The sequence below is a fragment of the Dermacentor silvarum genome, chromosome 8 (assembly GCF_013339745.2).
Source record: "Dermacentor silvarum isolate Dsil-2018 chromosome 8, BIME_Dsil_1.4, whole genome shotgun sequence".
Classification (NCBI taxonomy): Eukaryota; Metazoa; Arthropoda; class Arachnida; order Ixodida; family Ixodidae; genus Dermacentor; species Dermacentor silvarum.
Genome location: NC_051161.1, coordinates 92,759,754 through 92,775,693, shown reverse-complemented (window position 1 = coordinate 92,775,693; position 15,940 = coordinate 92,759,754). Strand labels below are relative to the sequence as shown.

The 15,940-nt window shown below is 48.5% G+C and overlaps 1 protein-coding gene across 1 annotated transcript in view; it reads left to right on the top strand.

Annotated features, from left to right (window-relative positions):
• LOC119462752 (uncharacterized) overlaps positions 1-15,495 on the top strand; it is a 351,136-nt gene extending 335,641 nt beyond the window's left edge. The window contains exons 3-5 of the mRNA XM_049673238.1: positions 3,370-3,449; positions 13,411-13,488; positions 15,325-15,495. Coding sequence (XP_049529195.1) covers positions 3,370-3,449; positions 13,411-13,488; positions 15,325-15,473 — 307 coding nt within the window. The 3' untranslated portion in view covers positions 15,474-15,495. The remainder of the gene's footprint in view (positions 1-3,369; positions 3,450-13,410; positions 13,489-15,324) is intronic.
• The last annotated feature ends 445 nt before the right edge of the window (positions 15,496-15,940 follow it).

Below are 15,940 nucleotides of genomic sequence, written 5' to 3'. Positions count from 1 at the left end.
TCCGAGAGGGCCTCTTTCGGAATGGAATTTAGCACAGCTGTCGTTGCAGCCATAATGTCCTCTCTTGTCTGAAATCGCGCTCCTTTGAATGGTCTCTGATTTTGGGAAAGAGCCAGAAGTCGCAGGGGGCCATATCAGGAGAGTAAGGAGCCTGTTGAAAACAGGAGTCTGGTTTTTTGCCCAAAAAGTCTGAATCAAGTGCGAGGAATGTGCAGGAGCATTGTCGTGATGGATGCGGCTAATATCCTGTTGACCACAACTCCGGTCTCTTGCGCCGCACAGCATCACGTAGGCAACGGAGGACATCGCTGTAGTACTCTTTGGTGATTGTTTGACCCTGTGGTGCGCGTACTCGTGGTGCACCACACCGCGGGAGTCAAAGAAAGCAGTCAGCACCACTTCGACGTTGCTGAGCACTTGGCACTTTCTTTGGTCTTGGTGACGTGGAGTGCTTCCACTGTGACGACTGCGATTTGGTTTCCTGGTCGTACCCGTACACCCAAGACTCGTCACCAGTGATTATGGTGTTCATGAAGTCGGGGTCACTGTTTGTGGAATCCAGCATGTCCTATGAGACTTCAACACGAAGTTGTTTTTGCTCCACCGTGAGAAGCTTCGGCACGAATTTCACCGCAACTCTCCTCATGGCCAAATCTTCGGTCATATTGGAATGTGCAGAAAAAGTGCTGATGCCCACTTCTTCCGCAATTTCTTGGATAGTCACACGATGGTCCCGCATCACCACAGCGTTCACTTCGGCAATGACCTGGTCATTTCGGCATGTTGATGGCCGACCGGAGCGTGGCTCGCTCTCCGATGTGCGGCCGTCTTTAAACCGGTTGTACCACTCCTTAATCTGTGTGCTGCTCATAGCATCATCACCGAAAGCCGTCTGAATCTTCCGAATGGTTTCCACATGGCTGTCGCCCAGTTTCTGGCAAAATGTTGATGCAGTAGCGCTGCTCCAGTCACTCCGTCATTTTTCTTGCAATAAAAAACCGACGAGAGCACTGCGCACTACCTCACTCAAACGCTGCGTCCCAGCGACTGACGCTATCGACAGGCGGGAAAAAAGTCGCGCTTGCGCACGAAGGTTCAAGGTCGGCTGATGCAAGCGCGCTTGTTTCGTGTCCGTCAGGTGTTCGCAAAATAAAATAAGGTCGGATAATTTTCTAACAGACCTCGTATGATTGCTTTCGAGCGTCGTCGTCCTCGTCCACAGATGGCGCTTTCACACGCGCTCGTGCCAATGCTCTGCGAGGAAGAAGAGGTTTTGCGCGCTATGCTCGGGAGAGAGATAAAGAAAATGAGAGCGAAAGAGAGAGAGAGACGCATTCACGGAGTGGATCTGCTGGAACGCGTTGTCGGCACTGCATCGCGGTGGAACGCGGTGTCGGCATTGGAACGCGGTGTTGGTGTTGCAAGCTGCGCTGTGGGAGGCCGTGTTGGCCAGCTCAGACCCGGTCGTACAGACCAGCGTCGTGGAGTGGGCCACCCAGGTCGCCGTCAACCATGGGTTGATGGCCATCTAACACGGAATCGTCCGCACATGCTTTTTGACGAAATAAAGTTTTCTCCATCCATGCGCTGTGCGACGCGCAGTGACGGCCGTAAGTCCGAGAGAGAGAGAGAGAGACGCATTCACGGAGCGGGTCTGCTGCAACGCGTTGTTGGCATTGCAACGTGGTGGAACGCGGTGTCGGTGTTGCAAGCTGCACTAAGCAACGCGCAGCGACGGCCGTAAGTCCGAGACGCGCGAGAAGACATTATCATCATCATGAGTAATAAGATGAAAAGTACGCGCGCACTTCCGGAAAGTCTGGGCTACGATCGCCCAGGTTCGCTGTTTCAAGCCTTGCGCGGCCGAGTGCAAGGTTGTTTTTTTTAAGATTATTAACCTATCTTCCCGAAACCAACCACCTTTTTACATCATAACATCGCCCATTTGTTTTGTTCTCTTCCTTACCTATTCCTTTCTGTGCTTAATTTTCGACGATAATAGCATAGCTTACCGATGTCTTTTGCAGGAAAATGACGAAATTAATTTTATTATGAGAACAGGATCACCTTACAGATCAAGTCATATCAATGGCCAGTTGTGGCGTCATTCTCATTAATTGTCCACAGCGCAATTGCTGCCATCGCTGTAGACCGTTTTATTGAGGACCCCGCCATTTTGTTTTTAAAGCGCCGTCTATCGTCCGGCGCCATGCTGGTGTGTTGTATCGCGCTGGAAGGTGTACGGCGCACGTGCGGTTAACAACGAGTGCCAAGTTTTCGCGTTTTCCTGAGAGGTCTGAACAAGTGCTTGCGATTGGGAAACTCTTTAGCTTGTCGCTACTAAGCTTTCAGGTTCAATATATCCGCAATATCGAAGGTGGCAGGCCAAGAGGCGCTGACACAGCTCTGCCCGTGATCGAAATAGCAGGCTAGTCAAGTCTGAACATTCTCGATACGTAATATATATGTGCAATGTGTTATTATTGTATGTCTAGCCTTGAACTCCATTAAGGTGTCATTCAGCTGACAACAATCGGAGGTGTCTCCATGTGTCATACGGCGTGCCGCATCAGCATACATCCCAATACAGATAAGTATAGCGAAGCTCCGTGGGAACACATTTTGTTACCTTTCACGCTCGTAGACTTTTCACAGTACGATTTTCCAAGCACTGCTTCTAGTCATTACCCCCTCCTCTAACTACATTTTGGGCAAAATAAAGTTATCTCTCTCTCTCTCTCTCTGAGCATACACGCCACGAAGCTAATCCACGCCGTCAAGTCCTTTCTGCTTATGCTGGCAATCCAAAGCCGATGCTTGTTTGCAGCCGCAGCAGCGGAGCCCACGGAGTCGCCGTGGCCAAAGATGCATTCGCTTCGGAAAGTTATTTCTGCAGCCGAATACAGCACAGTGGTAGCCCGTTGACATTGAGTCATCTGACGTCGCATAAATCAAAGACGGAACAAATTATAATCGCACTACTTTGCAAACACACCTCTACCATTCCATGCTGCCGATGAGATAATAAGCGATCCGCACATACCACTGCGATGAGGAGGTAATGATAGTGGTCTATAGGAGGAAATGACGCTTAATTGTGCAACCCTTGAGGGACCACGGCGAAGCGTCGACGAGGAGGAGAGCGGCGCGGCGCGCTGGTTCCTCCTCTAAGTTTTATCGGCTATGTTTCTCCTCGGTGATAAAACGGTCTATAGAGCGGAATGAACATCTAGTGTGAATGCAGCGTCACATGACTGCTGCATACCGGTTGCATTATCTTATGTTACACTTCGTTTGCTTAGCTTTCAAGCGTGTTGCCAAATTTCCAAATTGTCGCAGACTTACAGAGTGTTCTAAACCCCATTACAGAAATACAAGGACTCTTAGCGCGGAACTGGGCAACGATACAGAAGCGGGAGAACCTTACATGGACATACAAAACTGGGCAGGTAAGAGTTATCCTACTAAATTAGGTTTACGTTAGGTCATCCGCATTGAGCAGCGTCGAATGAGGTATTGCCGCTCTAGCGATGGATAATAAGGCAAAGCGGAAGATGTATTACACGTTCTATGCTGTCTGCCTCTCTCTGAAAGGATTAAAAGTGAAATGATAATTTGGCTTATTTGACAAAGTAATAAGAGGTATGCAAAATGTTAAGCGGAATCCATTGATTTGCAGCAAAGCGATACCTGCCATCTTGGTTGCAGCACGGCAAAACAAAACTGATTGCTTGATAGCATAGCTTCACACATAGCTGCTGCCTCTACCCTCATTTTGGTGGTGCCATTTCACTACTATTTGATGTCATAAGTGAATGTAGGGATCTGCGTCAACGTAGTGAACAACCTTGGGCATTTTTTTCCGGTTATGGGTACAACATAATCCACGAAGAAATTAAATCCACATACAGCAGCCGACGCAGATGACATTGCGGATAGCGGGATGCTGTTAACACGTAACAGTAGCATTTGACTCGAATCTCGTTCCATCGTGTCCCCTCTAGGTCTAGTACAATGGGCCCCCTCCCCCAAAAGAAGAGAATAAATTATTTCTGTAGCATCTTTCTCATTGTAAGCTCCATTTGAATTTTAAATGCTAGCTTCCGTTTCAAAATTGTTTGAAAAATGTCTGTTTTCCCTATGACAACGACTAGTTTACTTTTTATGTGAAGGCACTGTTCTTTTACAAAAGCTGGATTTAAATTTTATGCATATTGAGCATTTCAGAGGCTGAAATATATTTCCCAAACACAGCAAAAGACACATCGGGGTTTTTCTAGGGCTTCAATTTTGCGTCATCTTTTATTTTTGTTGCACAAATAAAGTGACTGGAAAAAAGAAAAAAAACTTTTGGCAGGGCTGCGCACTTTTGATGAAATATTATTCCCAGTTATAGCGAAAAAAAGTATGGTTGATCCCTCTTTCCTAGGAATTGGTAGAACACGAAAGTGAAACGTGTCATTCACAGAAGCTGTTGCATGTTGGCTTCGTCGGTACGCTGCAGCGAAAGGCGCACGATTTGGGGGCCAGCGACCGTGTCGCAGGTTTGCTTGGCGCGCGGAGCCCTGTTGGCAAGTATCGTCCAGCATGCCGATTCAGCTTCGGCGACGGTATGGGCATTTTGATCAGACTCCATAGTGTCTTGGGCAGCTAGTAGAGTTTCGACGCGCTCAACTTCAGTAACGCGAGTGGCAGAGTTCGCAGCGTGCGCCGCGAACGCAGCGAAGGCGTTCTGCTCCACGCTGGCGTGTCTTTCGCCTGACCAAAGCGAGATTCGTCCATCGACACAGTTGCCTTTCGGCGCCGCTTAGCGCAGCAGTTTTCTTCGTTGGTGCCTCGCAAGCGAAGCAGTAGGCGACGCGTAAGCCCTTGCTGCTGATTATTGTTGAAGCTGCACTCCAGTAGGCGACGAGGCGTCACCGGAAGACTTTAATCGGACGCGAAAGAGGAACCGCGTGCGGAAAGTGCCAACACCAGGCTACACCGCGGTGAAGCCTCCGCTGCGCTGTGACTACCGAAGCGCTCCCTGTTGGCGCTCGTTAGAGTCACGATGCAGTACTTCGCTTCACCGCTCCTATTGACCCTTTTCGCGGAGCAGTTTGTTTTAGAGAAACGAGATGGCGCTTACGGCTGCGCGCCATACGTCTCCTCAGCGGCCGCACACGAATACGAAATCATTACCACTTCTATACCTTGCTTCCGTGGGATCAGCTGTCGGAAATGCAACTGAGTTTTCGCTAACACACTGTGCTCCAATTATGCTAGATTGAATCATGTGGACTGACTACGTGTGCAGTAATTGGCTGCGAAAATAGTGACTGGCATGTTAAGGAATAGAATGAATCTGTGTGGCCAAGTTCGCGGACCGCTGCTGCAACTGTCCGAACGTGTTACCGGCACTTCCTGATGTACGGCTTTACTCGAGGATACAGAAATTTGCTCATCCGCCAGCCTTGTATCGCTAACCTTCAAAGAAAGGGCTTCATCCCCAGAACGTCGGCAAGAGTGAATACCACTCGTTAAACAATGACAAAGGGAGTAGCGCCGCTTCCTGTCATAGTTTCACGCACGTTATCTATACACTAAGAGCACTGCACGGGCTTGGGCTTACCCGACAGCCCGGGCCGGGCCGGGTAGAGCAGTTTTTTCACGGGCTCGGGCCGGACTCGGGTACGGCGTGTGCTTTTTGACCCGGGCCCGGGCCGGGCTCGGGCTTTCTGGTGGTGTGCATGTAACGTGCAGCGAGTTATTCTCGGGCGTCTCAACTCTGAAAAACACGTATTTTTCGGTCTCGGTCCGGGTTCGGGCCGGTTTCGAGCCGGGCTCGGGCCGGGCTCGGGCCTAAGGTAAAGGGGTGGTGGGCCGGGCCGGGCGGGTAACGTAGATTTTTTCCGGGCCCGGGCCCGGCCCGGGTCTCGCCATAAAAGTTTTGATCGGGCTCGGGCGGGCAGCCGAACGTAAAAACGGGCCCGGGCCGGGCCCGTGCAGTGCTCTACTATACAAATCTGTGCCAAATGGCAGGAAAACTTACGCCCATTCTATCGCCGACGTATCAAATATAAGTGAATGGGCGCACATTTGAATATATGCGCACTGTATACGCACAATAAATGACGGACTACACCGATGGCGCACGAATGGTCGAAGCTGAACTGTTTTGTGGGTGTCCACAAGAGTAAGCGACTTACTAGTTGTTATATATTTGCTACAAGATATTACAATGTACAAAACAGCTACGTTTCAAGCCGTGTGCGCAGCAACAACAAATCTATCGGAACTGAGCACACCCGCGAGCGATTAGGCAGAAAATAATCAGATAGTGGCCGCACCGAGGAACGTCACTGAGCCAAAAACTGACAAGCCACTGCTTCAAAATATTTGACCAATAAAGAACAAAGAGCAAAACACACTAATCCTGACTGAATTCATGAGCGGAATGTTTGGATAGCTTGTAATACATATCTAGCCTCGCTTTTAGAACAAGCACCATATACGCTGCTTGCGCCGTTAGCACATAGCTTAATCCAGCTCCGATAGCGTTTTTGCATGTTCTCTGAAGCTGTAATCAAAGCTTCGTATCGTTCACCTAGTCACCGTCTACGATATCTCCGAAAACAGAGGTTTTCTAAGCCGTGCCGGCGTCATACACTTCCATTGTAAACAAGGAGGCAACGGAGGCAGTTGAGGCAAGCAATGGACGCGTCACCACGTGATCAAACATGGCAGCGCCCACGGGATCGCCGCGAAAAGGGTCAATATGTAGCCGCCATCCTTGTCAACAAAGCATATTTTACTCGTTGGCGCCGAACGTCAAATTCGTTACAGGAAGTTCATCGCGGACCCCGGCATAAAACACTTTCGTGTTAAATAAAGTGCTTTGACACGATGTAGAAGCCTGCATAATACACCTTTATTATTGTCATTTATTCATTAAGATGTTCAGGCAGTCCAGTAAAGTTTATTGAAGCTGGTTTTGCTAAGAGGAGAAAAATAGAAAGCGGTTGTAACGTCGGTGCAAATCGCAACAGTAGATTTTCACAGTAGCGCACCGTAGACAATGTCCGCACGATCTATCCCAAAGCTGTCACTGATTCACCACGCAACGTGTTCTTGAATCGCATGTGCGTTTGTTTTCCGTACTTGCATTTGCCATTTATTTACCTTGTGTTACTAAGCTCTCGGCTCTGGTTTCGAACCACGCTTTGCGCTTAGCCGTAACAGCAGTTCGCTTTGTAGCATAACGCGTAGCACCGTAGCAACACCGTAGGAACAAAAAGCGCGTTTTGCTTTACGCATAGAAACACAGTGAAGTTTCATTTTGATTTATCACGGGACGTTAAAGGCGATTGCTGCATTTGAGAGTCCCAAACAGCCCTACGTCGACGATTACCGAGTCTCACAACATACAGCATTCGTGCAACGTTTACACCGTAACGAATATGGCGGAAGCGGTCAAAGTTACTAGCTTAATAAAGATTTTTAATATCCGCTATAGCAAGGCGGAAATCATGCAAACAGATAATAAAAGAGAATAAGTTTTGTTATCGCGCAGTACAACGAGCATAGATCGTATAGTATATCCACCCTCCCCCCTGCCTGTATTTTCTTGTGCACTGGATTTTTAAAATAGCTCGCTCGTTTTGCAAACCACAGAAAATAAGCAAAATACATCTCTAACGATTGACTGCAGGTTCATTAAGTTTTCACTGTTGCAAAAGTGAAGGCGCCTAGTATTAGGACAATACCCAATGTCATATTCAAATGCGAACTGTCGCAATTTACAAAACTCAACAAAAACCTCCACATTTTGATGAACCCATCAATATATAGCAGATATATTTGGGGGCAACAAATAAGTAGCCTAATGTAAGCACAGAACACACATATATCAGTTAACTGAAGTCCTTAGTAGGGCAAGAAAAAGCAAGGAATGAAGAAAATAAACTTTACTGAAAAGAATGGGTCGGTAGTTTTGGTTTTGGTGGCCTCAGGTGGTGGCTCGAAGTCCTTGGACTCGAGCAGCATCTTCGGCTTGCCGGATGGCCCAGAGCTGGTCTTCCAGCTCCGAACTTTTGAGGGCCGCCTCCCAGCGGCGGTGACGCCGACAAAGAAGGTCCCCGGCGGCCGTCGCAGCCGGCGGCGGGAAGGAGCGAGCTCGAGGCTTCCTGTATTCTGGTAACGTCCACCGTTATGGGCGCGTGGCGAACGGCGGCGGTTTCGGTACCGTTGTTGTCGGCACATTCCCAGAGCCTGTGTCGCAGCGTTGCTCTCTGTCCACGCGCTTTACGCGCATCAGTCGTGTATAAGCTCGGATAGCAGAGGCGTAAGACGGCCGGGCTAGGGTAAGTGTGCGTTTGCAGTAAGCGTAAGGTTAGGGCCTCACTCCTGTTTAATTTACCGTGCGGTGGTGGGAATTTGCGTCTTTCGAGTCTGTAGTGTTGGGTGAGGTCCTCCTTGAGTGAGGTCTCTGAACGCGGTCAGGCGATCGCCATTGTGATTATTCTTGTTGCTGTGTGTCTGTCGTGGTGTCTCGATCCGGCAGATCCAACGCCCCGCACTCGGAGGCGGCGGCCACGTAATCTGCCATGGCTCGGCGAGTGAGACCTTGAGCCGTGACGTGGGCCGCCTTGTTGCCCATGAGCGGGACTTCGGTGTGTGCCAGGGTCCAGAGGAGGAAGACCATACAATCTTACAGCGAAGCTGTATATGGCTAGGTTCTGGCGGGTCGCGCCCGCGGACAAAACGACCCGTAGAAAAAAAATTAGAAAAAGGTGGGTGGCGGGCCGACCCTGGTGATAGTTCACAAAGGGTCCAAGCTCAATGGCACGTACCCCTGTGGTCTCGGGAACCTGTAACGCAGCCCTTGAACTACCCTTGTCACACGTGAGACCAAAAGAGAGAAAAACAATGCGCCGGAGCGATGAACGCTATTGCCTAAACGGTAGCTTATGATGACGCGTGTCGAAACGGCAGGGATAAAACGTAATAGCACTACCAAACAATAGCTGTGTTTCATTCTCTCTGGACATAGCCATTTTCTTAGCGACGTCATCAGTTGCCCCTTAGACTCGGTATACCGACCCGTGTAACTCGCCCCGAAGAGCAAGAGCGCGCCTTCAAGGAGCTTCGGCCGGGCACACTTGCCCCCTGCCTCTTGGCACCTAACCACTCCGCCGCAGTTGGAGGCTGCATTGAACAGCACCGAACCGGATCTCCAACTCCGGCTGGTGACCTGGGCAGAGGCCGTCGCGACTAGGCATGGCCTGGACGCCACAACCGGCAGCCTGAAGGCCGCCCACAACGCGGCTTTTTTAATTTTATTTACCTTTTGCCTTCTCAATAAAAGTTTTCCACCACCACCACCGGCGCGCACAACAGCGCCAATGGATGCGAAAGTGACGAGAAGCCGAACACGCAGCGGCCCAACGTGCTGTGGCCGATGGTGCACAGTGGTGTGAATCTAGTCGCCTAAACTCGCACATACAGCATGCGGCGCGCGGCGACGCAACGAAGTTATGTGTTGGTGTCTTTTCAACCATTTAACATAACGACAAAATTTTTAAATTTTAAACATAATCAAACAAAACCAGCAGCTTCCCAGGTCTTCCATCTGCACATAGTAAACAGGCTCTGAATTTTTTTTCCTGGGGGAGGGAGGGGGGCGGTGCGAAGGCGACATCGAGTCGCCGTCGTCACAAATTTGGAGTATGCGGGCCGCTTCCCGCAAGACGCGGCCGTGCGCGATGCCGCGTACAGCCACCTGCGAGGTCGCTGATCATGATCGCAGCGTTCGGCACCGTGGCGAGTGCTAGGGCTGTCGTGGCTTCTTCTGCTGCCTCCGTGTGTCCCGGGGTCACTGTGGCACTCGCAAGGCATTTGCCCGTGCTGTCTACAACCGCGATCACGTGTGCGCTTCTCCCTTCGCCATATCGCGTGGCGTCTACGTACACCGCCTCGTTACTGTAACCAAACTACATTTGAAGCTCGCTATTGGTCGTTTGTTGCGTCGCCCGACTTGGTGCGTCGGGTGCATGTTCTTGGGAAGCGGCGGGACGATCAAGCGGTCCTAGACCGAGGCCAAAACCGCAGTCTTTTCTCCAAGCTGAGCGTGGTGCCTGTAGCGTTCGCTCGACGTGACCGTCACAACCTCCCCCGGAAACCAGAGGGTGATGTCATCCGCGTAGAGACTTTAATACAATCTTACTACTTCTGTTAATTTATAGGGTAGCTCGAGTAGAACTAAATTACAGACTAATAGTGATATGACGGAGCCTTGCGGTGTGCCTGCTGGGCCCCTCTTAAATTCCGGCAATTCCTCGTCGCCGACGACAACGTGTGCGCGCCTGGCCGTAAGAAAATCTCGAATGTAATTGTATGTTCTTTGACCTAGTCCAACTGCTCTAACTCTTTTATTGCGATAGCAATTATATGGACACTTCAATTGGATTTCTGCTGTCGGCGTCGCCGTCATCGTCGCCGTGAGGTTCCGTATAGACTCCAAGGGCGATAAAATCGTCGCTGCGCGCCGTATGCGCGAGTGAAAGCACGTGGGGTACGCGCGCTATCACGGAGAGCGAACGCACGGCGGAAACCAAACGCGACCGTCGCGCGAAAGGCCGTGGGAGTATGGGAGGGAGGGAGGCGGGCCCCGCTGTGCTGCGGCACCAAATGCGTATCTTGCTACCGGGCGCAAGGGGAGCTGGCTATGCAATCTCCCACGCGAAAGCAAGAAAGCGGGAAGGCAGCGCGGGAGGGGGGGCAGCTTCTACTCTGCCAACAACTATGCTTGTACTGGCTGTGGTGGCGGTCGCCCGCACCATCTCTTATCTCCACACGGCTCTGACCTTTGTATGCGCTGTGCATTCGCCGCTCAGTTTCCATTGAAGCGATTGACCGCACGAACGTTCGCCCGCTGCAGCGGCTGTGCTTGCTGCCAGCGTTTTGACAGTCGTTGTCTGCGGTCATTCAGTGTCATCTATTCATGTTTGCTTGTGCGCGATGACACCACGCTTGTCAATTCAGTTAGAAAGCAAATGTGGCCAAGTTTATGCCGCCAATAAAACTACTATCCCTGCTCCGAATAGCTCTCTGCTAATTTGCTATCGCAATTGATGGTTCGCCTTTCGAGCGAAACTGCGACATTTTTTTATTGATACCGCCAGAGGACAGCGGTACAAATGTGTAACACTTTTCACACCCTGTAATAAAGACAGTAGTACATATATGTACAACTTTTTTTACGAGAACTGTTTAGCAGAATATATTAAAAATTGTGTCAAACAATTTCTTAAGTCATCCTGAGTGGCGTTTTGAAGGTTTTAAGCAAAAAAAATGTAATGAGAAAATAGCGCCTCACAAAGGGATAGAGAGTTATAATTTTGCTTGCTACATGATACGCTACAGCGATACGTGACATGTTAGGACATTTGCGCATGCACGTTGTATACCGAAAATTACTGTGGCAGTTACCGCCGGTAACCGTAATAGCCACCCTAACCGCAATAACTTATAGAAAGATGGCAGCACCCATACAGCGCCGACCACCCGCTTCGATCCGAATTCGCGCTTTTTTCTGGCTCTCTGCCCTCGCAGCAAAAAACAAGGGGCAGAATTCGTCATCGCTAAGCCTCGTCCCAAGCTGAGGTCAAATGATTAGGTATGTTTTGTCGTAATTATTGAGATCGGCTGTTTGTTTTCACGCTGCTAGGACTACATGCACGGTACCGAGCCGTAAAACTGGTTAGCAGATGGCGCCACAGCATTAGCACTGATGATGCGTTGACGATGCGGAACGCTCTAAATGTCTAATCGTTCACTGCATCTTTAATTTACTGCCCCGCTCTAGCATGGTACGGGATGACGGTAGCGAGCAAACGCCAAGTAGACGCCGAGCAGACGCTGTGGCATAGGTGAACATCTGTAAGGGCATTCGCCCGTACTACTTGCTAAGAAGGTAACTGTATGGAAAGCGTACGGGTAAAGCGAAGCCCTGCTGTCGCATACATGTAAACGCAGCTGATGGTTACCGCGTCAAACCATTTTTTGCGTCAATCCATCAAACAAGGGGGATGTAACAGGATGGCAAGCAGACGCTGAGCTGACGAAGCGGCGCAGATGAGCACATCTCGAGGGGCATTCGGCCTTCCTATTGGCTAAGAATTCGTCTAGCTTCCACACTGCTGACAACAGCTTGTAATATGGAGTATAGCTAACCGTAAAAACTGGCGCCTCTTGTCGCAAAACCTCGCCGAGATAGGACGTCACTGCGTTGCCTAGCAACCACCTCGCGGAGCGGCGTGTGCCTTGCCTCCTCTCCGTGCCGTGCACATGCTGCCTTGACATGGGACGTTAAGGGGAGAGCATACGCACGGCGCGCGCAATGCTCGGGAGAGGGAAAGAGAAAATGAGAGCGAGCTAGAGAGAGAAAGAAATTGTAGCAGCACGAACGAGGCAATGGGCAGAGCTGCTGAGCGCTGAGCCGTAGTAGTAGTGATTTTATTGAAGAAGAAAGTAACGCTTATTTAAAGGAAAGGTAATTCCGAAAATGGTCGCTCGATATTACCTTTCCTACTGGCGTAGTTAAGTTAAACCAAGTTAAGACCTAGCAGCAACCAAGTTAATACCTAGCAGTAGCAGCCAGTAAGACTTGAGGATTGACACTTTCGCTGTGCCTAAGCTTTGCACGACCGAGTGCAAACTTGCCCGCATTTTTTTTATAGAGCTTTTTATCGCATTCGCCGGTTGGAACTGCAGCCGACCTATGGGACAGCGCGACCAACGGTGGTATTCTCGATCGCATGCTTTCATTACTTTAGGTAATTTAGGAGTATTTTCGAAAAAAAAGGTGTAGACTTAATTTATTCGCAAAAAGAGATGTACCGCGGTTTTGATCACATAGCACGCCACTACTATACTCGTGGACAACTTTCTGTAGCAGTGAAGGGAAAGCTACGGAGGCAAAGCACGCACAAGTGAGAGCGCTTCTGAAAAGAGTCCCGCGTTTTATTCCACGTTGGTTTAGGCTGGGGATGAGAAAACATAAGCAGCTAATTAGCAACAGTTAAATAAGACAGAACACACTAGTGAATGCAAAAGTTTACTTATTTTGCCGCTTTTTCCTTCCGCGTCTGAGCAAACGCATAGAGAAAGAAAAAAAAGTTTTTTTTTCTTTCTCTATGGCAAACGCGAACCCGTCGCACGTGGAAGCTGCGTCGATTCAGCGTCTGTTCCGAGCCACCAAAAGCACTGTCAAACGCTGCCGGACTACTTGGCGCGGTAACACATCTGCAGTAGCCACGCGCCTGCAGCTTTCCCTTCATTGCCACAGAAAATTATCCCTGAGTATAGGTTGTTAGTGGCGCCCACTCATCGATTTCGTGATTTTCGTTTTTCTAAATTTATTCCTTCTAGGAAACAAAACTTTGAGAAAGCTTCTCCGGTATTACAATGATCAGGAAAAGTGTGGCGTAGTTTGGTACAAACAAAATGGTAAGTAATAAAGTCAGCATACGTATATTTAAAGTTTTCTGGCATTGTTCACATGTATTTTCTGCATGCGACGCAAAAGTACATAAGTACATTCTTGCTGTTTGCCCATTAAGCAGATGCGTGATAAAACATTATGAACAGTTTATTGACTAAAATGCTGCGCGTGCTTACAAAAAAGAAAAAGGAAAAAAAGAAAACAAGAGCCAGCAGATCTAAAGCACATCTGGGAACCAAACTGAACTATATGTGAAGTCAGGAACTGTTGAAGTGAAGTGAGTGAGGAATCCAATTTATCAATCTACAACATTGATGTATACAATGCGCTTACTTTCATCTTATGCAACGTGTAATCTCACGCAATATGTATGTATATTTTTATCCACTATAACGACCACACCTCTAATCTCATGACATTTTTACAGCTCTCACAAGCTATGCATAAATGCTAACATCAAATCAGGCGTCTACGCTGCGATGACACGAGCACGAAGGTGATGCATCATGCTTGAAGCGGGAATAATGGCGATGACAGCTGTATGCGCAGGGAAGTGCGACACACATCTAGTTACATTTGGGGATTACATACCTCATGTGTCACTGTGACACATACTCATTCTCGAGGATAGGCCAAGTATAGACACACACCCAGTGTCATATATCGAATGGCTATGTCCAAGAAAACAATATAAATGAAAGGACCGATATAATGCACTCTCTCACTAAAAGTTCAGTGAGTTTTATTGATGCCTATAAACCGACAATAAATGTTAAGGATATATGTAGGAATAGTATTTTTGTTACGCAGAAGATAGGTACGCTTACTGCCACTGTTCAGACGGTCAGCATGCAGGAGATATACAGGGTGTTCAAAATTGAGCTTTATTAAGCCTAGAGGGGAAGGGGAACAGTTATCATCTTTGCCTATGCCTCCGCCCTGTTGTCAGACTAAGCGCCGCACGCAACAGCCGCGTCACACCAGGGAGGAGCTTTGCGCCGATCCTCACTCTCTTGCATGCATAATCATGCGAACGAAAATTAAAATTTGGAGTCGGATATCTCGGAGCACAGACATGCTAGAAGAATTCTTCCAAGTGAAACTGTGTAGAAACACGATTGCCTCTAATATTTGAAAACAAACACACACACTTACTGCAGTCAATAAAAAGTTAATTATTTAATTTTAGTTAATTGGGCGTCTGACGCGATAATTATCATCTCACTTTGTCTCCCCCTGGCCACATAACTTATTTGCACAGGTGGTCCTCGCGTGCCTCCCAGTGCCTAATTTTAAGAAAACCATAAAGCTTAATTTTCAACACCGGTATAAGCCCGTTCACTTGTACTTGCATGACGCACACTCACAACATTCGTATATCCAACAAATATATATCCCCGGAGATACCGGCCAGTCCATCAGCTGCTTCGCCAGAATAAAATGGGTGATCAAAGTCCGCTCCGATTTAATTACACGCTTTGCATCGTTCGCCGCTGCACTTTCATGAATATGACCTCCTGCAACTGAGCCTAGCTTCACGGGTTTGTATCCTGGCCTCGGTGATCGCATTCCTTTGCGACTGAAATGGAAAAGTTATCTTGTGCAATGGGTGTAGCTTTCAAATGCATTAAATTATCCCCAAGCCATTTGTTGTTTTTCACACTGCCTTAGCCAACAAGAACTACCGTAGTTGCATCTGTTCTTCGAATCTGCAAACTGCGATTGCTCCAGAGCATATTATTTTATTGTCAACCTTCATTGTCATTGTAGGAATACAGAACGTAATTTCAAGTAACCGACCTGATATTTACTCAATCGTTTCAACTTTCTATTTACCGCAGGAACAAGCCACTTCGAACTGCATGTACGAGTGGACAAATTCCTAATCATGGATGGAAAAAAAGTTTTCTCGAACTGTTTATCTGTTTACCGCGCATTTATTTCGCAATTGAATAGCCTGACTTTAGAGTGCACACCAGGATGCCACTAGAATAAGAGGGCTTTTCTGTTTACAGAAAAGCGAGATTCAAGGTGATAATAAACTAAACGTGTAACGATCCTTCATGTTGTGGTTATTTCGTTGCAATAAACCGACTATTTAACGGGCTGCTAGGTGGAACAATGATTGGAGGGCCAAATGAAAATTTACTGTGATAAGTTGTGGTCGTCTTCAACATTACTTCTTCTTCACACATCTCTCCAGATATGTCAGAAATACGTTTTGGACAACAGTCTGCGCCATCGAAGCAGCCGCGGTGCAGCACCGTGCCGTCGCGCTGGCGAATAACACATTTACTGACAGTGTGAGTCACCACACTGAAATTAATGTTTATAATAAAGATGCCTGCGGTTCGTCCGCGCACAAGGTGTTAAAGGTTTTGTCAAGGATCAGAAGCGTCTTTCACAATTACTAATACAGTCGACGGACTTCATTCTTACATTGAGCTGTCCAAGGTG